The following is a 26,647-nucleotide window of genomic DNA, read 5'->3' as shown; positions in this document are numbered from 1 at the left end:
TTTATCCTGGATCCTCATATATAAATGGTGTTCAGTGAAGGGTAATGAAGACTCCATTGGATTAAATCTATCTGAACACATGGCACCAGAAGAAAAGTAGAACACTTATATTTAAAGGTTTCAAAAATGAGCATAAGTGAGCTACCATAGTACACTCTAGGCAAGCAATATTATTGGAATTCCGCTTGCATACCACTCACAGCAATTCCCATTCTCACAATAAGCAGCTATATGACAAATGTTAATATTTAAGCATTTAAATTAGCAAAAGCTTACTGATTATAATCTAAAAGTTTATAAAAATGCTTATTTTCCCCAGTGGATCTTTACAACACTATTTTATCTAAGAATGATGGTCCCAGAAAAATTTTCTATCTAGGAATCTAGAAACATAATAAGAGAGGGAGGGAGGGAAACAAAGAGGGAGGGAGGGAGAGAGAGAGAGACAGAGAGAGAGAGAGAGAGAGAGAGAGAGAGAGAGAGAGACAGAGAGAGACAGAGAGAGACAGAGACACAGACAGACAGACAGAGGGAGATAGGAAGAAATAGAAAAAAGAGAGACTAGACTTTAATTTTTTTAATAGTATTTCCTTTCCCTCAGTTCCATGTGAAGACAATTTAAACATTCATTTAAAATTTTTTTGAGTTCTATTTTTTTCTCTCTCTCATATTCCTAATCCTTGAGACAGTGAACATTTTGATATGTGTTATATATGTTCACTTATCCTAAATATATTGCCACAGTATTAATGCTTTAAAAGAAGATACTGATCCACAGGGGAAAAAAAGACACAAAAGTACAAAAAATGAAAAACAAGATACTTTAATGTGCATTCAAACTCCATCAGTTCTGTCATTGGAGGGAGAGAGCATTTTTCACCATGAGTCCTTTGAAATTGTCTTTTATCATTGCATTGCTAAGAATGGCTAAGCCATTCACAAGTGATCATCATACAGCATTGCTGTTATTATGTACAATGTTTTCCTGGTTCTGCTTACTTTACTTTGCATAAGTTCATTTAAATCTTTCAAGTTCTTTTTGTCTGAAATCAGCCTGCTTGTCATTTCTTATACACAATAACATTTCATTACAATCATATGTCAACTGGTCCAGCCATTAACAAATTGATGGGCATTCCTCCAATTGCCTTTTTTGCCATCACAAAAAAAATTAGCTATAAATATTTTTGTTGCAAATATTCTCCTCTCTTATTTTCAAAAATATCTTTGGTATATTGGCCTAGGAATGATATTATTGGATCAAAGGTTATGCAGAGTTTGATAGCACTTTGGGAATAATTTCAAAATTATCTCAAGAAAAGTTGGATCAGTTCACAACCCGGCAACAGTTGCAATTAGTGCCCCAAATTTCCCACATCCCTTCCTAAATTTATTACTTTCCTTTTCTGTCATATTAGCCAATCTGACAGCTGTGCAGTAGTACCCCAAAGTTGTTTTAGTTTGCATTTCTCTACTCAATAGTGATTTTGAGCCTTTTTTTCCCCATATCACTATACGTAGATTTGATTTCTTCATCTGAAAATTGCCTGCTCATATCCTTTGACCATTTATCAACTGGAGAATGACTTGTATTTTTTAAAAATAATATATTTGAGAAATGAGGCATTTATTAGAGACATTTGATGTACAATTTCTTTCCCTGATTTTCTTCTAACCTCAGTTGCATCGGTTTTGCATGTTCAATATTTTTTTAAATTAAATTTAATCAAAATTTCTATTTTACATCTCATAAATCTCTTGCTCTTGTTTGATCATAAAGGATGCATTCATCTCCATAGATATGACAGGTAAAGTTTTCATTGCTCTCCTAATTTGCTTATGGTATCACTCTTTATGTATAAATCCTGAAGCTAGGGGCAGCTAGGTAGAGCAGTGAGTAGAGCACTGGCCTTGGAGTCAGTAAGACCTGAGTTCAAATGTGGCCTCAGACATGTACTAGCTGTGTGACCTTGTGCAAGTCACTTGAACCCAAATGCCCTGCCCCCCAAAAACCCCCAAATAAAAAAAAATAAATCCTCTAGCTATTTTGATATTATATTGAAATGTGGTGTAAAACATTGGTCTATTATTAATTTCTGTCATACAATTTTACAACTTTTCCAGTAGTTTTTGTCAAATACTAAGTTCTTATCCCCAAAACTGGCAATTTTGGGTTTACTCAACACTACAACTCTATGGTCATTTACTACTGAGTCTTTTGTATCTAATCTATTCCATTGATCTGCCACTCTGTTCCTTAGCTAGTATCATACTGTTTCATGATAACCACCTTATAACACAATTTGAGATCCATTACAGCTAAGCCGCATTCCTTCGTATTTGTTTTCATTAATCCCCTTGATATTCTTGAAATTTTGTTTTCACACATGAATTTTGCTATGATTTTTTCTAGCTCCATAAAATATTTTTGGTACATTGACATGGCACTGAACAAGTAAATTTATTTATATAGAATTATCATTTTTTCATTATATTGTCTCAACCTGCCCACGAGCAATTAATATTTTTCCAGTTGCTTAGATCTGACTTTATTTGTGTGAAAAGTGCTTTGTAATGTTTTTTTGTATAGTTTCTGGAATTGTCTTGGCAGGTAGATTCTTGATTATTTTATATTGTCTGCAGTTATTTAAATGGAATTTCTATTTCTATTTCTAGCTCCTGGACTTCATTGGTAATATAGAAATGCTAATGACTTATGTGGGTTTGCATCATATCTGGCAACTCTGTTAAAGTTGTTAATTATTTTAAGTAATTTTTCAGTTGATTCTCTAGGATTTTCTAAGTAAACAATTAGATTATCTGAAAAGAATGATATTTTTGTCTCTTCTTTGCCCATTTTAATTTTTTGAATTTATTTTTCTTCTCAATGCAATAGCTATCATTTCTAATTGAATAATAGTGCTGGTAATGGGTATCTTTGCTTCACCTCTGATCTTATTGGGAAAAGGTTTAGACCATCCCCATTACAGATAATGCTTGCTGATGTTTTTAGATAGATACTACTTATAATTTTAAGGAAAGTGCCATTCATTCCCATGTTCTCTAGTGTTTTTGATAGGTATGGTGCTATATCTTGTTAAAACTTTTTTCTATATTGATTATTATAATCATAGGATTTCTGTTGGTTTTGTTATTCATATGATCAATTATACTGATAGTTTTCCTAATACTGGATTAGACCAGCATTCCTGATATAAATACTACCTGGTCATACTATATTATCCTGGTGATGTAGCGCTGTAAGTTCCTTGCTAATATTTTATTTAATTTTTTTTCAAAATTATTCATTAGGGAAACAGGCTTATAGTTTTCTTTTTCTCTACTTGGCTTTTCCTGGTTTAGGTATCAGCATCATATCTGTGTTGTAAAAGGAATGTGATAAGGCTTCTTTTTGCCCATTTTCACAGATAGTTTATGTAGTATTGGAACAATTTTTTTAATGTTTGGTAAAATTCAGATATTTTTTTTTTGACCTGTGGGATTTGTTTCTTAAGAAGTTCATTGATGGCTTCATCAGTTTTTTTTTTTCTCTTAAAATAGGGTTAGTGATATTACATTTCCTCTACTGTGAATCTCAACATTTTTTAAAAAAAATATTCATTCATTTCACTTTGATTGTCAGGTTTCTTGGCATACAAGTGGGCAAAATGGCTCTGAATTATTGCTCTAAATTCATTTTCATTGCTGCTGAAGTCACCCGTTTCATTGCTATTACTGCTTTTTAAAATAAAATTAACTGGTGGTTTATCTAATTGTTTCTTTTTCATAAAACCAGCTCTTAGTTTTATTTATTACTATAATTGTTTTCTTGCTTTCAGTTTTATCAATCTCTCTTTTGATTTAAAGAATTTCTAATTTGGGGTTCCATTAGGGATTATTAATGTTTTTCTTCTTCTAGCTTTCTTAGCTGCATACCCAATTTGTGTAACTGTTTCAATTTATTTATATTAGCATTTAGAGTTATAAAATTTCCCTTAAGTACTGCTTTGGATAATTCCCAAATTTTGGTGTGTTATCTCATTCTTCTCATTCTCTTTGATGAAATTATTTATTGTTTTTATGATTTGTTCTTTAACCCACTCATTTTTGAAGATTAGAGTATTTAGTTTCCAATTAATTTTAACCGAACTTTCCATGGTCCTTTTTTTTATTGCATCATGACTTGAAAAGGATGGATTTAATATTTCTGTGTTTTGTTTTACATTTGATAATGAGGTTGTTATGCCCTAACACATGTTCATTTTTTTGTGTAGGTGCCATGAACTCAAGAGAAATTTATATTCCTTTCTATCCCATTCAATTCTCTACAGAGATTTATAATGTCTATTTTTTTCTAAAATTCTACTTACCTACTTCTGTCTTATTAATTTTGTGGTTATATTTATTTAGTTCTGAGAGGAGAAAGTTGAGGTCTTCCACTAGTATATCTTTGCTGTCTATTTCCCCTGTAACTCCTTTAACTTCTTTAGAAATTTGATCTTCAAGGGAGAGCCAAGGTGGTGAAAGGAATACAGGAAGTTATGCTAGCTCTTCCAAGTGTTCCTTCAAAAACAATGTTAAACCAAGCATCTAAAATAATTCTGGAGTGACAGAATCCACAAAAAAAGGCAGAATAAAACAATTTTCTAGCACAAGAGAACTTACAAGGATGTCAAAAAATATGTCTCACTTGGGCAAAAGGGGAGCAAAGACCAACACAGGTGGTGTCTGGGCCAGCCTGCAGGAAGCTCTTAGCCACAGCACAGATCAGCAACTAATGTCCCACTTTCCTGGTTCAGCAGGCCAGTGGAACAGCAAGCCAACTATGAAGTCTCCAGCCCCAGCAGAGCAGGAAAATTGCCAATTCCAGAACTCAGGGCATAACAGGCATGATTAGGTCAGGCATACTAATATAAGGGGCAAGCTGCCAGCAACTCAGACACCCAAGCAGTGACCAGGCCCCTCAGCCCAAGTGCAAGAAGCTTAGAATGGTGCCCTCTGTATCCCTGGAACACAGCTCAACTTTTCAAAAAATGAGCAAAAAACAGAAAAGAGGCCTGACCATAGAACACTATTATGGCAACAGGGAATATCCAAACAGAAACTCAGAAAAGGACAACAATGTAAAAATGCCTACATGTGAAACCTCAAAGAAGAACATGACTTGGTCTTAAGCCCAAAAAGCCTTCTTGCAAGAGTTCAAAAGGATTTTTTTTTTGGGAAAAAAATCATAGTTTCATTTATTTTCATAGGAGACAGAAGGTAACGAGTGCATGACACAGAAGCTCAAAAAAGCATCATCATCAAGCTGTGCTAAGGATATCGCAAGAGATTACTTCAGGGAAAAATCTGTGCAAACTTCATCTTCCTACTCAGCATCACAGAGTCAAAATAAATTCAAAATTAGTTCTTTAAATAGTTAAGTTTATGTTAGGCCAAAATATCTTTGAGAAACAAGAGTGTAGATGCCTGCTCCCTCTTAGGATTAATTACCAAGATTTACAAAGGGAGATAAAGAGTAAAACAAAACAAAAGAAAGCCAACACTGCTATTAAGATTTTCCTTTTAATATGCCATGAGTTACCTTGATTGTTTGTCTATTTTCCAAAGTTTTATCTTTTACCAGCTTCCATTTCCCAACCCTCCCAATAGGTTTTGCCCTTTTTGTTCTAGTGGAAGAAAAGTTGCTGGAGACAGTTCTATGAACTTTTTTTTTTAAAAGAAAGCAATACAATGCCAGTGGCTTGAGTTGGCCATATACTCCCATATGAGAAAGGGGAAAAAGTGTACAAGCATCAGAAAACTAGCCTTGAAATATTTCCTTCAATTTTAAACTGGATCAGCTTTTTAATCAGTTAAAAAAAAAAGGTAGCAGTTGGAACTCAAAACATTTCTGCTGAGGGGAGGGGAGAGAGAAGGGAGAGTGGATGCTACATTTCTCCATAGGCCCCAAAAGTGCTCAGTTCACAATGGGATACATCAAAAGCAAACATGCAATGGTTATTTTAAAACTTTTACTGCAATATAACATTGAAGTAAACAGTAATTAGGTTTCTACCATTTTTTTCACCAAAAGAAAAAAAAATCATCGACAGGAAAATAACTTTGCCTGTATGTGTACAGCTTCTTAAATCATGTTAGAAGGGGTCTCACATTCAATGATCAAGGAATTTTAAAATAGTAGTAATGATTTTCATCAGAAAGGATTTCTCCCTGCCCCCCAGCAATTAACATGAAAGAATGGGCTTTCTTACACTAATTTCATACATATTTGAAGCAGCAAAAATAACCACCTATAATTTGGCATTTATGTTTACAGTTGCTCCAAAAATCTTTTGAATTTCACAAAGCCATTATCCAGTGTTGCCATGAAATAGAGATTGTAGATTCTAGGTAGCAAAGGCTCTCTCCAAAACCAATGTTAAGTCAAAAGAAACAAGAAGCAGGGCATTACACTAAATTTCTGGATCTAGTACACTAAAAAGAGTGAAAACCTAGGAAAAGTTACCTACAGTTTTACAGAAGGAACTAAATACCTGCAAAAGCTGATTTTTGGTTGTATAGTATTTTACACTGTGTGGATTTTCTGCATCTGCTAATTTAAAGCAGACATGCACTGTATTTATTCCTGCCCTATTTCCTATATCCCCTCCCACCCCACCACCAACCACCTACTACCTTATACCAAGTATTATGGATATGAGCCCAAATCATCCCAGACAATCCAGTGAACAAAGTTAGTGTAATGCACTGGTGTGAAGTATGAGATTAAAAAGAAAAAAGTCCCTTTCAATCTTCATCAAAGTTCTGCTGTAGAAGAAAATTGGCAGCCAAATTTTCATTCTTCTCACAAGCAAAATAAGCCTGTATCACAAGTCCTTCAGGGAATCCTAATGCCTTTAACCGTTCTATAGCTTCTTTTTCCTGAGGTGTTACTTGAATGTAGTTCATGTGACCACTTCCAGCTGCAGCTATTCCTCCACTGCCACCCCCACCTCCTCCTTGACCACCAGATTCTTGAACTGGTTCATTTAGCATTTGAATAAAATGCTCTTGATGTTGGCTGATTTGCTGCAATAACTGAGGATTTTCTCGTCCTATTTGCTGTAACAAGGCTGGCAGAAGGGAAGGATTCTGTTGAATAATTTGTCTCATCTGCTGGAACTGAGGCTGGTTCCGTAAAAATTCAAGTGGATGTCCTCCAGAAGTAGTAGTAGTAGTAGTTGTTGCTGTTGTCGTGGCTGCAGCTGCTGCCACCGCTGAAGACTGAGCAGCCCCTGTGCTGGCAGCCTGGGGGGGATCCACCACAGCCTGACTCTCTCTATCTCCTGGGATACCCATTAAAAGATATTCCACTGCTCTATCAGGGTTGTTGAAACTCGCTCTCAGTGCTGCAATTACTTGCTCTCGTTCATAGCCCATTGACATGATCTCAGTCACCATATTTTCATAGGATTGGCCCGTCACAAGAGCACTTGTTGCATCTTCAAAAAGGTTTGACTGAGAAGAGTCACCCAGGGTACTGTCAGAAGATGTTGGGCTAATACCAATAGGAGCTTCCACCGGCTTCTCTGCTGGTTTCTCTTCCTTAGGAGAACTAGTAGGTATAGGTTCACAAGCTGCTGCAGTTGGTGTTGGAGTGACAGATGTAGGTGTAGGGGTGGGAGCCAAGGCAGGGGAAGGAGTTGGGGCTTGAGCCACAGATGCTGCTGTAGATGAACTAACTGTAGTAGTGGTAGCAGGATTTGATTGTTGAGTTGTAGCTGGCGATGGTGTTGAAGTAGCTGCTGCTTTGGGTTTTGTCACCATAACCACCACAAAGTTCTTCTCATCAATTTTGTATTCTTTGAGAGCAGTATCATCGTTGAGGATTTTGCCTGCATAAATTAATTTTTGGCCTGCTACTGGAAAGGCATCCTTTCCCTTTTCAGATTCAATCTTCTCTTTCAGTGCCTTAACCGTCTCCTCAGGGTTGATGTCGATCTTGAAGGTCTGTTGCTGGAGGGTTTTCAGAGTGATCTGCATGGTGTCGCCGCCACCTCCGGACGCCATGGTTGCTGTGGTCTCGGTCGGCCTCTCGGGCCCGCTGGGAGGGAGGTTGAGGTGGCTGGTGGGGTTGATCACATTCACCCTGCGGGGCGGCCTCTCCCCCGGGCCTGGGCCGCCGCCGCTCCCGCTGTCGCTTTCCCCCGGCGTGACCGGCAGCGATCGCCTTCTCCCCAAGGCACGGGGCCAGCGGGGAGTCCGTCCTCAGAAGCTGCGGGCAGGTCTGGGAGGCAGCGAGTGAATCCGCTAGTTCATCAGGGCCTGGTCGCCACCATCATGACTCGCTTCGACATCCCCCCTTCAAAAGGATTTTAAAAATAAAATAGGAGAGGTAGGAGAAAAATTGGGAAAAGTAATGAAAGGTATGCAAGAGAGAGTTAACAGTTTGGAAAGGCAAGACAAAAATTGACAAAACAAAACAATTCCTTTAAAAATGTAGTTAGCCAAATGGAAAAAAAATCCACTGATGAAAACAATTTCTTAAAATATAGAATTGGTCAAACTGAAAAAAGCACAAAAGCTATCTGAAGAAAATAATTCCTCAAAAATTAGAATTGGGAAAATGGAAACTAAAGATTCTATGAGACATAAAAAATCATCCAAGTAAAATCAAGAGAATGAAAAAAATGAAAAAAAAATGTAAAATACCTCAGTGGAGAAACAACTGTCCTGCAAAATAGATGCAGGAGAGATAATTTTTGATAAATTACAGGACCACCTGAAAGAAATGATGAATAAAGAGCCTAGACTACATCATTCAAGAAGTTATAATGGAAAAATGTCCTGATGTCCTAAAATAAGTGGGTAAAATAGTCATGGAAAGAATCCATTAATCACCTATTGAAAGAGATTCAAAAATGGAAACTCAAAGGAACTTTTGGCCAAATTCCAGAATTATCAGTTAAAGAAGAAAATACTGTAAGCTTCCCAAAAAACGCACCAAACATCATGGAGTTATAGTCAGGATTACACAGGACTTAGCAGCCTCAAACTTAAAGCATTAGAGGGCTTTGAATATGATATTCTGTTAGGCAAGGGGGCTTTGATTACAACCAAGAATCAACTATCCATCAAAATTGAGCATAAACTTTCAGGGAAGAGATGGACATGAAGTGAAAAGGGGGACTTTCAAACATTCCTAATGAAAAGCCCAGAGTTAAACAGAAAGTTCAATCTTGAAATAGAAGACTCAAAAGAAACATAAAAAGGTATACAGGAAATTTAAAAAGAAACATGTTATTCAATAAGGTGAAACTGTTTACATCTTTTAAAAACAGTTTACATCTTTTCACGGGAAGATTCTTGTAACTCTTGAGAACTGTATCTCTATTAGGGCAGTTCTAAGGGGTATGCATAAAAGGTGTGGATATACGTTGACTTGGATGTGATGACATTTAAAAAAAATTTAAGAAGTGAAAAAAAGGATTGTACTAGGAGAAAAGGAAAGGAGGAGGTAGAATGGGGGGAAATCATATCACATAAAGAGATACAAAATACATAGTAGATGTAAAGAAGGGAGGGGGCGAGAATTATCTAAATCATGCTCTCATTACATTTAGATGAAAGAGGGAATAACCTACACACTCAATTGTGTAAAGTGATTTATCTTACCCTATGGGGAAGTAGGAGGGGAAAGGGGAAGGACAAGGGAATGGGAGTGGGTAGATGGAAGGGGAGAATACTGAGAGAGGCAGTAGTTAGAAGCAAAACATTGGTGAGGAGGGACGTTGTGAAAGAAGAGAGAAAAGTATAAACAGAGAAACAGAATGGAAGTAAATGCAGTTAGTAATCATAAGTGTGAATGTGAATGGGACGAACTCCCACAAAATGGAAACAAATAGCAAAGTGGATTACAAAATAGAATCTTACAATATGTTTTGTAAAAGAAACACATTTGAAACAGAAAGATGCAGAGTAAAGGTAAAAGGTTGGAGCAGAATATAATTATCCTTAAGCTGAAGTAAAAAAAAATAGTGAGAGGTAACAGTCCTGATCTCAGACAAAGGAAAAGCAAAAAGAAAAAAAAAAAACAATAGATCAAATTAAAAGGCATGAGGAAGGAAACTATTTTGCTAAAAGGTGCCAATAATAATGAAATAATATCAATACTACACACATATGCACCAAGTGGTATATAATCCAAATACTTAGCATCTAATTTAAGTGACGTAAAGGAAGACCCAGACAGCAAAACTATACTAGTGGAGGACTTCAACCTCCCCCTCTTAGAATTAGATAAATCTAACCACAAAATAAACAAGAAAGAAGTTAAGGAGTTGGATAGAATTTTAGAACAATTAGATAAGATAGACCTCTGGAGAAAACTGAATTGAGATAGAATGGAATGTACCTTTTTCTCGGTGGTACATAGCTTCTACACAAAAATTGATCATGTAACTGAAAATGCTAGAAAACGAGCAAAGTAAAAATCCTCAATTAAATTAGAAATTCTGAATATCAAAAGAGTCATTAAGAAAATTGAAAATATGATAAACATTGCATGAATAAATAAAAATAAGAGTGGATTTCATAAAAACAAACAAACAAATAAAAACAACAGTAAAATAGATAAAATTTTGGTTAATTTGATTTAAAAGAGGAAAACAAAATTGCCAGTATCAAATATGAAAAATTCACTACCAATGAAGAGTAAATTAAAACAATAATTAGGAGATTTTTTTTCAACTGTATGCCAATAAATCTGATAATGTAAGGGACATGGATAAATATTTATGAAATTGTAAATTGCCCCAGTTAACAGAAGAGGAAATAAAGTATTTAAATAACCAAACTCAGAAAAAAAAAATCAATAAGGCGTCCCTGAAATCCCTCAGGAAAAAAATATCTACAGCCAAATTGATTTACAAGTGAATTCTACTAAACACTTAAATAACAATTAATTCCAATTGTATATATGCTGTTTGAAAAAAAAAATAGACAAAGAAAGATTCTTACCAAATTTCTCTTATGACCCACATATGGTGCTGAAATCTAAACAAGGAAGAGGCAAAACAGAGAAAGAAAATTATAAACCAATTTCCTTAATGAATATTGTTGAAAAAGTTAAAATACTAGCAAAAATATTAAAGCAATTTATCACGAGAATGATATACTGTGACCAGGTGGGATTTATACCAGGAATTCAAGGCTCGTTCAAAATCGGGAAATTTATCAGCATAATTGACCATATCAAAAAGAAAACTAAGAGAAATTACATAGTTATCTCTACAGATGCAGAAATAGCTTTTGACAAAATATAGCATCCATTCTTATTAAAAACATTTGAGAGCATAGGAATAAATGGAGTTTTCCTTAAAATGATCAGTAGTATCTATCTAAAACCATCTGCAATGATGCTCATTATTACCACTATTTTTCAGTATGTTAGTACAAATTTTAGCTTAAGCAATAAGAGAAGAAAAAGAAACTGAAGGAATTAGAATAGGCAATGAAGAAACAAAACTATCATGCTTTCCAGTTGATATGATGGTATACTTAGAGAATCAAGGGGAATTATTTGAAATAATTAAGAACTTTAGCAAATTTGTGGGATGAAAAATGAATTCACATGAATAATCAGAATTTTTGTATATGGCCAAAAATGTCTAGCAGCAAGAAATGGAAAGAGAAATTCCATTTAAAGTAAAATATTTGGCAGTCTACCTGTCAAGACAAACCCAGGAACTATTTGAACACAATTATAAAACACTTTTTATACAAATAATGTCAGATCTAAACAATTGGAAAAAATGTATCAGTTGCTCATCAGTAGGCAGAGCTAATATAATAAAAAATGAAAATTTCACCTAAATTAATTTACTTAATCAGTGCCACAATGATCAAACTACCAAAAATTATTTCACCAGACTAGACAAAATAAAAACCAAATTGATCTGGAAGAACAAAAGTTCCAGAATATTAAGGCAATTAATGAAAAAATAATACAAATGTAGGTGGCCCAGTTATACCAGATCTAAAACTACGGTATAAAGTGGAAATCATCAAAACTATTTGGCACTGGCTAAGAAATAAAATGGGGGAATCAGTGGAATAGTTTAGTTACACAAGACACAGTAGTAAATAACAATAGTTATCTACTGTCTAATGAATCTAAAGACTCAAGCTTCTGGGCTAAGAATTCACTATTTAACAAAAACTGCTGGGAAAACTGGTAAATGGCAGGCAGAAACTAGGCATAAACAAATATCTTGCACTGTATACCAAAATAAAGTTAAAATGTGTTCGTGATTTAGGTATAAAGGCTGATGTTATAAGCAATTTGGAAGAGCAAGGAATAATTTACCTATCAGATTTATGGGAAAGGAAAGAATTCACAACATAACAACACATAGAAATCATTATAAAATGCAAAATGGGTAAATTTGATTATGTTAAATTAAATTTTTTGTATAAACAAAGCTGGTGCAACAATGATTAGGAGGGAAGCAGAAAACTGGGAGAAAATCTGTACAACTAGTGTCTCTGATAAAGCCCTTGTCTCTAAAATACACAGGGAACTGAGCCAAATTTATAAGAACACAAATCATTCCCCAATTGAGAAATGGTTAAAGGTTATGAACAGGCAGTTTTCAGAGGAAGAAATTAAAGATATATCTATATCTATATCTATATCTATATCTATATCTATATCTATATATACATATACATATATATATATATATATATATAGGCATATGAAAAAATGCTCAAAATCACTACTAATTAGAGAAATGCAAATCAAAACAACTCTTAGGTACCACATCTCTCCTGTCAAATTGGGTAACATGAAAAAACAGGACATGATAGATACTGGAGAGGATGTGGGAAAATTGTAACATTGTTACATCGCTGGTGGAGTTGTGAACTGATCCAGGCATTATGGAAAACAACTTGGAACTATACCCAGAGGGCTATAAAAATGTGCATACCGTTTGACCCAGCAATACCACTTCTAGGGCTGTATGCCAAAGAGATCACACAAATGGGAAAGGGACCTGTATGTTACAGTGACTCTTTTTGTGGTAGCCAAGAATTGGAAATCAAAAGGATGCCCATCAGTTGGGGAATGGCTGAACAAGTTGTGGTATATGAAGGTAATGGAATACTACTGTGCTATAAGAAATGGGGAAGATACGAACTTCATAATAACCTGGAAAATCCTACACAATATAATGCTGAGTGAGCGGGGCAGAACCAGGAGAACATTATGCACAATCACAGATATATTGGTTCTGTGATGACTAAACTTGGTAGATTTAGCTCTTCTTAGCAATAAAATGTTTAAAGTCAACTCCAAAGGACTCATGATGGAGAGAACTATCCACACCCAGAGAAAGAACTATGGAGTCTGAATGCAGATTGAGGCAAAATATTTGCTCTCTTTTTTTGCTTTTTTTTGGGGGGGGGTTGTTTCTTCTTTCTTATGATTCATTCCATTGGTCATAATTCTTCTTTACAACTTGACTATTGTATAAATAAGTGTAATATGAATTTATATGTAGAAGATATATGGGATACCATGCCATCTTGCAGAGAGAGGGGGGAAAGGAGGGGAAGATAATCTGTAATTCAAAATCATGTGGAACTGAATGTTGTAAACTAAAAATAAAAAAATCTTGAAGGAGCAAAGATGGTGGCTGGAAAGCAGGGCCTTACATGAGTTCCACCCCCAGGTCCCACCAAAAAACTATAAAAATGGCTCTGAACAAATTCTAGAGCTGCAGAACCTATGGAATAGCAGAGGGAAACAGGGCTTCAGCCCAGGAGAGCCTGGATGGTGGCTGTGTAAGATCTATCACATGGAGCTGGGAGGAGAGGGAAGCAGAGACCAGCTTGGACTGCGCCTGGACCAAGCAGACCAGGAGCCAGGAGGAACAGACCCTAGCGCCCTGAATCAGTGAGCTTTGGCAGTTACCAGACTTCTCAACTCACAAACATCAAAGACAACAGAGAAGGTTAGTGGGAAAAGCTTCTGGGACAGAATGAAAGGAGTTCGCAGTTTGGCTACCACCCAGGGGCAGCAGAGGTGGTACAGCTCTGAGGACAGAACTGCAGCTGCAGTTACTTCTGGCCCCAGGCCCACCTGGTGGGAGGAATTAAGTGGCAGATCAGAGCAGCAGTGCACAACCTGCTCACGATCTGAGTCACACTCCTGGTTGGTTGTTATTGGGGGAGGAGCACCAGTGTGGCAGAGCTTGCTGTGTAGAAATAGCTCTGAAAACAACAGCACAACCCCTCAAGCTTGGGACAAAGTACTCTCTACAATCAATCATACCCCGATGAAAAACTCAAGGGTCAAGCAGTTGTCTGGGAACATGGCCAGGCAGCGAAAACAGACTCAGATTCAGACTGACACTTTGGAATCTTTCTTTGGTGACCAAGAGGACCAAAACATACAGCTAGAAGAGGTCAACAAAGTCAAAGAGCCTACATCAAAAGCCTCCAAGAAAAACATGAACTTGTCCCAGGCTATGGAAGAGCTCCAAAAGGATTTGGAAAAGCAAGTTGGAGAAGTAGGGGAAAAATTGGGAAGAGAAATGAGAGTGATGTGAGAAAACCATAAAAAAACAAGTCAATGACTTTCTAAAGGAGACCAAAAAAATACTGAAGAAAATAAAACCTTAAAAAAATAGACTAACTTAAATGGCAAAAGAGCTCCAAAAAGCCAATGAGGAGAAGAATGCCTTGAAAGGCAGAATTAGCCCAGTGGAAAAGGAGGTCCAAAAGTCCACTGAAGAGAATACAAATTAAAAATTAGACAGGAACAAGTGGAAGCTACTAACTTTATGAGAAATCAAGATATTACAAAACAAAACCAAAGGAATGAAAAAATGGAAGACAATGTGAAATATCTCCTTAGAAATACCACTGACCTGGAAAATAGATCCAGGAGAGATTATTTAAAAATTATTTAAAAAATGAAAGTCATGATCAAAAAAGAGCCTATATATCATCTTTCGAGGAATTATTAAGGACAACTGCCCTGATATTCTAAAGCCAGAGGGTCAAATAGAAATTGAAACAATCCACCGATCGCCTGCTGAAAAAGATCCCCAAAATAAAACTCCTAGGAACATTGTTGCCAATTTCCAGAGCTCTCAGATCAAGGGGAAAATACTGCAAGCCGCCAGAAGAAAACAATTTGGGTATTGTGGAAATACAATCAGAATAATACAAGATCTAGCAGCTTCTTCATTAAGGGATCGAAGGGCTTAGAAAATGATTTTCCAGAGGTCAATGAAGCAAGGTGGAATGAATTCACATTCACAAGCATTCTTTGAGTCTAGGATGCAAAGATTTATTACTCTTTTATAGCAGGCAAGAGTTCTTAGGGAACCTGCAACCATAGAAGTGTGCAGGGGGAGTTTTTATAAAAGATTGGAAGGGGAAACATGTCAGTTTGGTATTTAGGGGTGGGATTAGGGGGTGGTTAGTTCTTAAAGGAACATGCACATTCAGTATCTACTATGCAGGTGTATACCTCAGAGTTCTCTAGGAAATAGCCCACAGAGGTGTCACTGGGGGTGTGGTTTTTATTGTGAAATGTCACTAACTTCACTGTCAGTTGAGGCTAAAGGGGAATAGTTTCTCATCTAGTGTTTTGTTAGACAAAATACTATGTCTGAGATACACAATAGGAAGGTCAGTGAATAGTAAATATGGTTATGACTCAGTGTACTAAGGAAGAAGCAGTGATAAGCTGAGGCATGCTGCCCTTTAGCTAGAGAGAGATAGCCTGAGAGAGGATATGTTTTGAGAACTAGATTTGTTTATGAGAACTGGATGTGTTTTGGAATTGGGGTTCAGGCACAGGCACCAAAGCAGAGGTTGTTAGAATTAGGGTTCAAGCACAAGCACCTCATTAGTTGTTGTTGTTGTTCATTTCTAATCCTATTTCATTACTTTTTAAGTGGAGTTTTGTTCCTGGAAGACCATGGACCTGGCCCCTGTCTTGCTATGCTGGGGTCTCTGTGGCTGATTCCTTACCTGTTATCCTGGGATTTTCTGGTCTGTAGGTACTGGGGCTTCCGTGGGTGGCAGTGTCTGGGCTGAGGCCCCAGGGTGTGCCAAGCCTGATAATTAACCTTCTGTACCAGGGCAGAAAACCTTACCACAGTCTAGCTGTGCCACTCGCCTAATTATCTGGGCTTTTTAGGCCATATTTGCTGATCTGTGCAGACCCTAGGAGCCTCCTTCTGGCTTGTCCAGAGACCACATGTGCTGGGCTGTGCTCCTCTTCTACCCAAATGAGACAGACCTTTCTTCTAGTTTTCTTTTTAGTTATCTTAGTCTAGAAAATTGTTTCACCCTTTCCTGTTGTGTTTTATTTTGCTTCTGAATTCATTTTGAGGCATAATTTAAAGTTACTTCAAAGTGAATTGAGGAAAAATCAGGCAACTTTCTCCCTTTTCTCCACCTTCTTAGCTCTGTCTCCAAGAAACACAGTAAAGCAGAGAGACAAATGGAGTTAAAATAAGATAATGGAGCAGAATCGCTTATGCTTTAGCTGAAGTAAAATATCAGGGGTACCAATCAAGATCTCAGAAAAAAAAAACATATGCAAAAGCATAGCTCCAATTGAAAAGGATAAACAGGGAAAATATAACTTGCTAAAAGGAAACATAGAGAATAAAGTAATAAGAATACTAATCAATATGAACTAACTGGAAGAGCATCCAAACTCTTAAAGGAAAAGTAAAATGAATTAAAGAAGAAAATAGAAAATAAAATATATTTTACAATTCATAAGGACATCTATTTGTATAAGGGAAACTCACAAACAAGTACAGGAAAGAAGAAATATTAAATACAACTCACTAAGACCATAATTTAATAAAAAATGCCACGGAAGCATAAAGTAAAAGTTAATAGAAAACTAAATAATCTTATATTAAAGAATGAGTGGATCAAAGAACAAATCATGAAAACAATAAATAATTTCATTAAAGACAATGACAGCAATAAGACAAAATCTTGCAACTTGTGGGATACAGCAAAAGCAGTACACTGGGGAATATTTTTATCTTTAAATGTATACAACAATAAAAGAGAGAAAAAGCAGATCAATAAATTGGGAACACAATAACAACAAAAAACTAGAAAAAGAACAAATAAAAAATGTCTAAACATCAAAATGGAAATCCTAAAAATCAAAGGAGAGATAATAAAAGTGAAACTATTAAAAAACAAATTAATAAATTAAACTATGAAGTGATTTTATGAAAAAATAAAATAGATAAAACATTGATTAATTTAATTTCTAAAAGGAAAGAAGATAACCAAATTGTTAGTATAAATAATGTAAAGGGTTAATGCAGAATAAATGAGGATGAAATTAAAGCAATTATTAGGAGTTTTTTTGCACAACTATATGCCAGTAAAACTTAAAATCTAATAAAGTGGAAAAATATTTATGAAAAATAAAATTTACAAATTAACAGAAGAGGAAATTTGTCCTTTTTAAGTCACTTCTGCCATGTGAAGTAAAGCAAGGAAGTTTGGTATCAAAACTATCATTCAATATTGTAAAAGGAACATTATTGTAACAATAGGATAAAAAATAAATTGAAAGAATAAAAATAATAGATGAAGAAGCAAAATAACTCTCAGCCAATGACATGACGATATACTTAGAGAATCCTAGAGAATAAATTTTAAAAAATTTAAGCAATTAAAAATTTCAGAAAAGTTGTAGGGTAAAACCCTCATAAATCATTAGCATTTCTATATGCTACCAACAAAACTCAGCAGGAAGTGATAGAAAGATACATTCAATTTAAAGTCACTGCAGACATTGAAGAAGGTCAAATACTGAAGGTGAACCTTTGACCACATGAGACAATTGGACTCATTGGAAAAGACCTTGATGTTGGGAAAGATTGTAGGCAAAAGGAAAATGGACAGCAAAAGATGAAATGGATGCAAAGTGTTATGGAAGCAACAAATACGAGCTTGGACAAATTTTGGGAGATAGTGGAGGATAAAAGCCCTTGGAGTGTTATGGTTCATGGAGTCATAAAGAGACGGACCTAATGGAACAAATGAACAACAACAAGAATTTTTTACTACAAGTCCAGAGATTTATTAATCATAAATTACTGCTGCTGATAAAATGCTGAACATATTCATATGCATAATAACACAAATTCTTTCTATTGTGCCATGTTATTCATAAGTCATTCTCAAGAGAGCTACTTAGATAGGTAATGATAGTGTGAAATTCACCACCTTGCTTTTGGAAATAAAGAAACTGAATCTTTGAAAGCTGTCATAATTTCTTGTGATGATCAAGATTATAAGAATCAGAGGTTAGCAAGCATATAACTCAGGTATTCTGTCCTTAAAAATGGTCTTTCCTTGACCTTCAAAAAAAGCAGATAATATGCCATGGTTTCAGTTTTTTTAGTGGTAGATCAGGTTCTCTGTGTAGATTACAATTAAATCCTTAGTTCTACAGATTTGCTGTTTGGCTCCTCCCCCAGGCCATTCAAGTTGAATTAATTAATTAACATCATCTTAAATTATTTTACAATAGATGAAATACAAAACCAGGGCAGCTGGTGTGTCTTCTAGTGGGTCTGCTTCCGATCCTAGGAAGTTTGTAGGAAAAAGTTTGATTATTTTATTTGCTTTCTACATAGCTACATCACAGGTCAGCAAGGAGTCAACCTGCCTTCTCCATCATAAGAATCTTTGAGGTAGGCAGGCCAAGTGTGAGAAAGACTTATTTATTGAAATTAATCAGTGACACTTTTCATCACTTAGTAAACCAGAGTCTTAATTGGGTATCATCCTTTTTGTGTTGTAAATTTAGTTGTGAGACAATGGCACCCATGCACATTGGATGAGGGGTAGAACTTGGCAGCACTAGAGACAGTAGAAAGTGTGGTGGCTCAGAAGACTCCAACCCACTACCTGAAGATGCTGATCATTCTCTAGGGCCATGTGAGTCTGGTAACTACAGGGAAACCAGAAGCAAGACAGATGTGGTTCTGAGGTAATCTTGGGATAGAATTTTTGTTTGTTTGTTTGTTTTCCCTTTTTATTCCCATTCAAGTTTTTCAAGAGGTCTATCATAAAAAAAACCTTTTCTATCTACCTTATTAACTTCTTTCTTATTTATTTTGGTTAGATTTATGTAATTCTGAGAGAGGGAGGTTGAGGTCCCCTATTATCATAGTTTTGCTGTCTTTTTCTTCCTGTACCTCACTTAACTCAAATTCTAAGAATCTGGAAACTATAACAGTTAGTGCATATATCTTTGAAACCTATATTACTGCAAGATGCAGTTTCCTTCCCTGTCTCTTTTAACTAGTTCTATTATTTGGCTTTTTCTTTGTCTGAGATCAGGGTAGCTATTCATGCTCTTTTATTCTCTTTAGCTGAAGTATAATATATTCTGCTCCAGTCAATTACCTTTACTCTATATCTCTCGACTTTAAATGTGTTTCTTGTGAACAACATATTTTAGAATCCTGGTTTTTAATCCCTTCTTCTATCTGCTTCTATTTCATGGGAGAGCTCATCCTATTCACACTCACAGTTATGATTACTGTGTATTTCCCTTCATCCTATTTTTTTCTTATTCATATTTCTCTCTCTCTCTCTCTCTCTCTCTCTCTCTCTCTCTCTCTCTCTCTCTCTCTCTCTCTCTCTCTCTCTCTCTCTCTCCCCCATCCTTTTAACCTGTCCCTTCTCACCAGTGTTTTGGTTCTGACCTTGCTCAATTTGTCTTCCCTTTTATCACCCCCCGCCACACACACACATACCTTTTCATTATCCCTTCCCCTCCAACTTCCCCATAGGGTAAGAGAGATTTCTTTACCCAACTTTATGTGTATCTTTGAGCCAAATCCAATGAGAGTAACATTCAAACAGTGCTCACCCCTCCCAGCTTTCCCTCTACCATAATAGGTCTTTCATGCCTCTTCATGTGATATAATTTACCTCATTCTGTCTCCATCTTTCCTCTTGTCTCAGTACAATCATTTTTCACCCCCTTTTTTAATCATCACATCCAGGTCAATTTATACCTTCACCCACTACATCTACCCCTTCTAATGGCCCTAATAGAGATACAATTCTTAAGAGTTATTAGTGTCATCTTGCCAAGTCCAGATGTAAACAGTTTAACCTTTCTAATGCCATTTCTGTCTTCCTTCTTTGCTTTTTTATGCTTCTCTGGAATCTTGAATTTTAAGATCAAATTTTCTGTTCAGCTCTGATCTTTCCATCAGGAAGGTTTGAAAGTCCCCTATTTCAATGAATACCCTTATTTCTCCCTGAAAGATTAAGCTCCATTTTGCTAGGTAGTCAATTCTTGGTTGTAATCCAAATTCCTTTGCCTTCCAGAATATCGTATTCCAAGTCCTTTGATTGTTTAATGTAGAAACTAAGTCCTCCTGATTGTGGCTCCTCAATATTTGCATTGTGTTTTGTTTCTTTGTTTGTTTAATTTTGTTATTTTGTTTTGTTTTGTTTTGCTGGCTGCTTGCAGTACTTTCTCCTTGATCTGATAGTTCTTGAATTTGGCTACAATGTTCCTAGGAGCTTCCATTTTGGCATCTTTTTCAGGAGTTGATTGGTGGATCTTTCAATGATTCTTTCACCTTCTTTCTCTAGAACATGAAACCAATTTTTCTCGATAAGTTTTAAAATTTGTTTGACATCACAAGTATTTAATATTTAGAATATTGCAATAATATTTTTCACATACATAGCACCTTTCAATTAAGGATGTTGATTTCCAAACATTAAACAGATTAGAAAACGAGGTCAGCTAAAAAAACTGTTACGTGCCCAAAATCTCGTTATTAGTTAGTAGGAAAATGACTAGTATATCCAGGTCTGCCAACTTCCACTCTTTGTGGGAGCATTCATGCCATCTTACTATGACAATGCTCTCTTAAATATTGAACTTCATTTCCACAGAAGGACATACGAACATAAAACTGGACTTTAGCTTTTTAAAATGCTCCTATTTATTGTGTTGTTAAGTCTAAAGAGTTACTAAGCAATGTGAAAAACATGTTGAACAAAAACCTTGCTCAAGTTAATACATAATATTAAAAAGATACTGAAATGAAACCCATTTTAAGTTGTAAAGTTTTAATATAAAAATTATCAGCATTGAAATGCAATTAAATCAACTTTCATCAATATTAAATGATATAATTGTATATAGTGGCTAGTGTTTTTTTCATAAACTGTAATTCGACCAGAAGAATAACATTTTCTCCCTCTCTCCTTCTCCCAATATATTCCTCTCTCACCCCTTAGTTTTAATTTTTAAGATATCATCCCTTCATATTCAACTCACCCTATGCCCTCTCTCTCTTTATCTCTCTGTCTGCCTGTCGACAGTATATATGCGTGCATGTATATATGCATGCATGTATATATATATATATATATATATATATATGTATGTATGTATATTCCCTTCAATTACTCTATCTCTCTCTCTCTCTCTATATATATATATATATATATATAGATAGATAGATATATATATATAGATATATATATATATATATATATATATATATAGAGAGAGAGAGAGAGAGAGAGAGAGAGAGACAGAGACAGAGACAGAGACAGAGACAGAGAGACAGAGAGAGACAGAGAGAGACAGAGAGACAGAGGGCACAGGTGCAAGTTGAATATGAAGGGATGATAGCTAAAAACATAAAATTAAGGGATGAGAGAGAGGAATGTACTGGCAGAAAGGGAGTGAAAATTGTAGAATGGGGTAAATTATCTCACATAAAAGAGACAAGAAAATTATTTTACAGAGGAGGGTACGAGGGGTAAAGTGAGAGGGAGTGAGTGGACTTTACATTTATCAGAATTGGCTCATAGAGGGAAGGATGTACACAATCAATTGGTTATAGATGTCTATCTTACCCTAAAAGAAAGTAGGAGGGGAAAAGATAAGAAAAAAAACAAGGGGGATATGATAGAAAGGAGGGCAGATTGAGGGAGGGGGTAGGGTAGTGAAAAGCAAAACATGTTTGAGAACTGACAGAGTAAAAGGAGAGAGAGAATAAAATAAACAAAAGGGAATAGGATGGAGGGAAATACATTTATCAGTAGTAACTGATCTCAAGCCCAAAAAGCATTACTGGAAGAGCTAAAGGAGCATTTTTAAAATGAAATTAGGGAGGTAAAAGAAAAAAATAGAAAAAATGGGAAAAAAACCAATGATGAAATCAAGTTCTAAAAAAATAAGATTGGCAAAATGGCTATGGAGATTCAGAATCTAAACAGAGAAAATGACACCCTGAGAGGTAAAATCAACAAACTGTAAAAGGAGACTCAAAAGCAAAATGAAGACAACAAGTCATTAATAATTAGAATTGAGCAAGTGGAAGCTAATGACTCTATGAGGTATCAAGAAGTGGTGAAACAAAATGTGAAGAAGGAAAAAATACAAAAATAAATGTGAAATATCTGATTGGAAAAACAACTGACTGGGAAAATAGATCCAGGAGAGACAATTAAAGAATTATTGGTCTACCAGAAATCCACGATGAAAAAAAGAGCCTTGACAGTATCTTCAAAGAAATTATCAAAGGTAACTGCCCAGAGGTCCTAGAAGCATGGGGTTAAATAGTCATTGAAAGAATCCACAGATCACCCCCTGAAAGAGATCCTGAACTGAAAACACCAAGAAATATTATAGACAAATTTCAGAATTACAAAGTTAAGAAGAAAATGCTGCAAGCAGGCAAAAAAAAACAATTCAAATATCGTGGAACCACAGTCAGGATTACGCAGGATTTCTCAGCTTCTACATAACAGACAGGAGAAACTGGAATGTGATATTCTGAAGGAAAAAGGAGCTGGGACTACAACCAAGTATCAACTACCCAGCAAAACTGAGCATAATTTTTTCAGGGAAGGAGATGGATATTTGATGAAATAAGGGAATTCCAGACTTTCCTGATGAAAAGGCCAGAATTCAATGGAAAATTTGATCTTCAAATACAAAACTCAAGAGACACATAAAAAGGTAAACAGGGTGAGGAGGGGAGAAACCCCACAAACCTTATTAACCAATAAGGGCAAATTATTTGCATCTTTATATAGAATTATATCATCTTATGTATGAGATATATATATATATATATATATATATATATATATATATATATATATATACATACATACACATATATATGTCAATCTTGAGAATAGTACAGCTATTATGAAAATTGGAAGGGATACACATAGACTGTGAATGTCTGTTAAAAATAACTGATATAGGGGGGGCGGAGCCAAGATGGCGGCTGGTAAGCACGGACTAGAGTGAGCTCCGTACCCGAGTCCCTCCAAAAAACTATAAAAATGGCTCTGAACCAATTCTAGAACGGCAGAACCCACAGAACAGCAGAGGGAAGCAGGGCTCCAGCCCAGGACAGCCTGGATGGTCTCTGGGCGAGGTCTATTCCACACAGAGCTGGGAGCTGGGAGCTGGGAGCTGGGAGCTGGGAACAGAGTGGAGCAGAGCCCAGCCTGAGCGGCATGGACGATCCAGACCAGAAGCCGGGCGGAGGGGGCCCTAGCGCCCTGAATATGTGAGCTGCGGCAGTTACCAGACCCCTCGACCCACAAACACCAAAGACTGCGGAGAAGGTTAGTGGGAAAAGCTGTGGGAGTTGAAGGAGTTCGCGGTTCGGCTTCCAGGCCCGGGGGCAGCGGAGGTGGGGCAGCTACGGCTGTTGTTACTTCCGGCTCCAGGCCCACCTGGTTGGAGGAATTAAGTGGCGGATCAGAGCAGGAGGGCAACAGCCTGCTGAAGATCTAAGTCCAGTCTGGACTGGGGGTCCTTGGGGAAGGAGGAGTGCGGCTCTGACAGAGCTGGCACCTCCCCCCCAAACGTAGAACATAGAACTCGTTAGTCTACAAGCAGTCATACCCCACTGAAAAACTCAAGGGTCAAGTTAGTTGGTTGGGAATATGGCCAGGCAGCGAAAATGCACCCAGATTCAGTCTCAGACTTTGGATTCTTTCTTTGGTGACAAAGAAGACCAAAACATAAAGCCTAAAGAAGACGACAAAGTCATAGAGCCTACAACAAAAGCCTCCAAGAAAAACATGAACTGGCCCCAGGCTATAGAAGAACTCAAAAAGGATTTGGAAAAGCAAGTTAGAGAAGTAGAGGAAAAATTGGGAAGAGAAATGAGAAGGATGCGAGAAAACCATGAAAAACAAGTCAATGACTTGCTAAAGGAGACCCAAAAAAATACTGAAAAATACACTGAAGAAAACAACACCTTAAAAAACAGACTAACTCAAATGGCAAAAGAGCTCCAAAAAGCCAATGAGGAGAAGAATGCCTTGAAAGGCAGAATTAGCCAAATGGAAAAGGAGGTCCAAAAGACCACGGAAGAAAATACTACTTTAAAAATTTGATTGGAGCAAGTGGAAGCTAGTGACTTTATGAGAAATCAGGATATTATAAAACAGAACCAGAGGAATGAAAAAATGGAAGACAATGTGAAATATCTCCTTGGAAAAACCACTGGCCTGGAAAATAGATCCAGGAGAGATAATTTAAAAATTATAGGACTATCTGAAAGCCATGATCAAAAAAAGAGCCTAGATACCATCTTTCAGGAAATTATCAAGGAGAACTGCACTCATATTCTAGAGCCACAGGGCAAAATAGAAATTGAAAGAATCCATCGATCGCCTCCTCAAATAGATCCCAAAAAGAAATCTCCTAGGAATATTGTTGCCAAATTCCAGAGCTCCCAGATCAAGGAGAAAATACTGCAAGCAGCCAGAAAGAAACAATTTGAGTATTGTGGAAACCCAATCAGAATAACCCAAGATCTGGCAGCTTCTACATTAAGAGATCGAAGGGCTTGGAATGCGATATTCCGGAGGTCAATGGAGCTAGGATTAAAACCTACAATCACCTACCCAGCAAAACTGAGGATCATGTTCCAAGGCAAAATATGGATTTTCAATAAAATAGAGGACTTTCAAGCTTTCTCAGTGAAAAGACCAGAACTGAATAGAAAATTTGACTTTCAAACACAAGAATCAAGAGAAGCATGAAAAGGTAATCAAGAAACGGAAATTGCAAGGGACTTACTAAAGTTGAACTGTTTTGTTTACATTCCTACATGGAAAGATGATGAGTATGATTCATGAGACCTCAGTATTAGGGTAGTTGAAGGGAATATGCATATATATATATATATATATATGTTTATGTATATATATAAGTGAATGTGTATGTATGTATGTATCTTTTTGTATATGTATGTATGTGTATGTATGTGTATATATATGTGTGTTTATATATATATATATATATATATATATATATATATATATATATATATATATATATATATATGTAAAAGAGAGAGAGCAGACACAGGGTGAGTTGAAGATGAAGGGAAGATATCTAAAAGAAATAAAATGAAATTAAGGGATGAGAGAGTAACATACTGAGAGAGGGAGATAGGGAGAGATAGAATTGGGTGGATTATCTCTCATAAAGGTGGCAAGAGGAAGCAGTTCTATGGGAGGAGGGGAGAGGGCAGGTGAGGGGGGAATGAGTGAACCTTGCTTTCATCAGATTTGGCCTGAGGGGGAATACCATACATACTCAGTTGGGTATCTTACCCCACAGGAAAGAAGAGGGAGGAAGATAAAAATAAATAAAAGGGGGAGGATGATGGAGGGGAGGGCAGATGGGGGTGGAGGTAATCAAAACGAACACTTTGGAAAGGGGACAGGGTCAAGGGAGAAAATTCAATAAAGCGGGATGGGTTGGGAAGAAGCAAAATGTAGTTAGCCTTTCACAATATGAGTATTGTGGAAGGGTTATACATAATAATACATGTGTGGCCTAGGTTGAATTGCTCAACTTCTTAGGGAGGGTGGGTTGGAAGGGAAGAGGGAAGAGAATTTGGAACTCAAAGTTTTAAAATCAGATGTTCAAAAACAAAACAAGTTTTTGTATGCAACTAAAAAATAAGATACACAGGCAATGGGGCGTAGAGATTTATCTTGCCCTACAAGAAAGGAAGGGAAAAGGGGATGAGAGGGGAGGGGGGTGATAGAGGGGAGGCCTGACTGGGGAACAAGGCAACCAGAATATAAGCCATCTTGGAGTGGGGGGGGAGGGTAGAAATGGGGAGAAAATTTGTAATTCAAAATGTTGTGAAAATCAATGCTGAAAACCAAATATGTTAAATAAATAAATTGCATTAAAAATAAAAAATAAAAACAATAACTGATATAAGGATAAAAAAATATAATTAAGATATGTAAAGGGAGAGTTATGGGAGAAGACGTAAGGAGGTAGTAGAAAATGGTAAATTGCCTCAAATGAAAAGGCAGAAAAATACATTTTAGTAGAGTGAAAGAAGGGAGGGAGAAGAGCAGTATTTGAGCTTTACTGTCATCTGATCTGGTTCAAGAGGTGAATAACATACCCAGATAAGTATAGAAATCTAATTTGTACTACAGTTAGTAGGAGGGGAAAGGGGGAAAAAAGAAGGGTGGTGGTCAGAAGGGAGGGAAGAAGTAGCAAGTGGAAAACAGCAAGATGAGGGAGGGGAATCAAGAGTGAGTGTAA

At 36.3% G+C, this 26,647-nt stretch overlaps 1 protein-coding gene across 1 annotated transcript; it reads right to left on the bottom strand.

Moving 5' to 3' along the window:
* Positions 1 to 5,546: 5,546 nt before the first annotated feature.
* LOC118844081 (UV excision repair protein RAD23 homolog B-like) lies at positions 5,547 to 8,057 on the bottom strand. The gene has a single exon (XM_036751894.1). The coding sequence runs from the start codon at positions 8,050 to 8,052 to the stop codon at positions 6,790 to 6,792; it is 1,263 nt and encodes a 420-aa protein (XP_036607789.1). The 5' UTR covers positions 8,053 to 8,057; the 3' UTR covers positions 5,547 to 6,789.
* Positions 8,058 to 26,647: the final 18,590 nt, after the last annotated feature.

Source organism: Trichosurus vulpecula, chromosome 3 (genome assembly GCF_011100635.1).
Source record: "Trichosurus vulpecula isolate mTriVul1 chromosome 3, mTriVul1.pri, whole genome shotgun sequence".
Lineage (NCBI taxonomy): Eukaryota > Metazoa > Chordata > Mammalia > Diprotodontia > Phalangeridae > Trichosurus > Trichosurus vulpecula.
Note: the sequence above shows the minus strand (reverse complement) of the source record. Positions and strands in the feature narration are given on the sequence as shown.

What these genes read in the sequence shown, in the direction of transcription:
- LOC118844081 (XM_036751894.1), bottom strand. Translation starts at nt 8,052, where the DNA reads ATGGCGTCCGGAGGTGGCGGCGACACCATGCAGATCACTCTGAAAACC.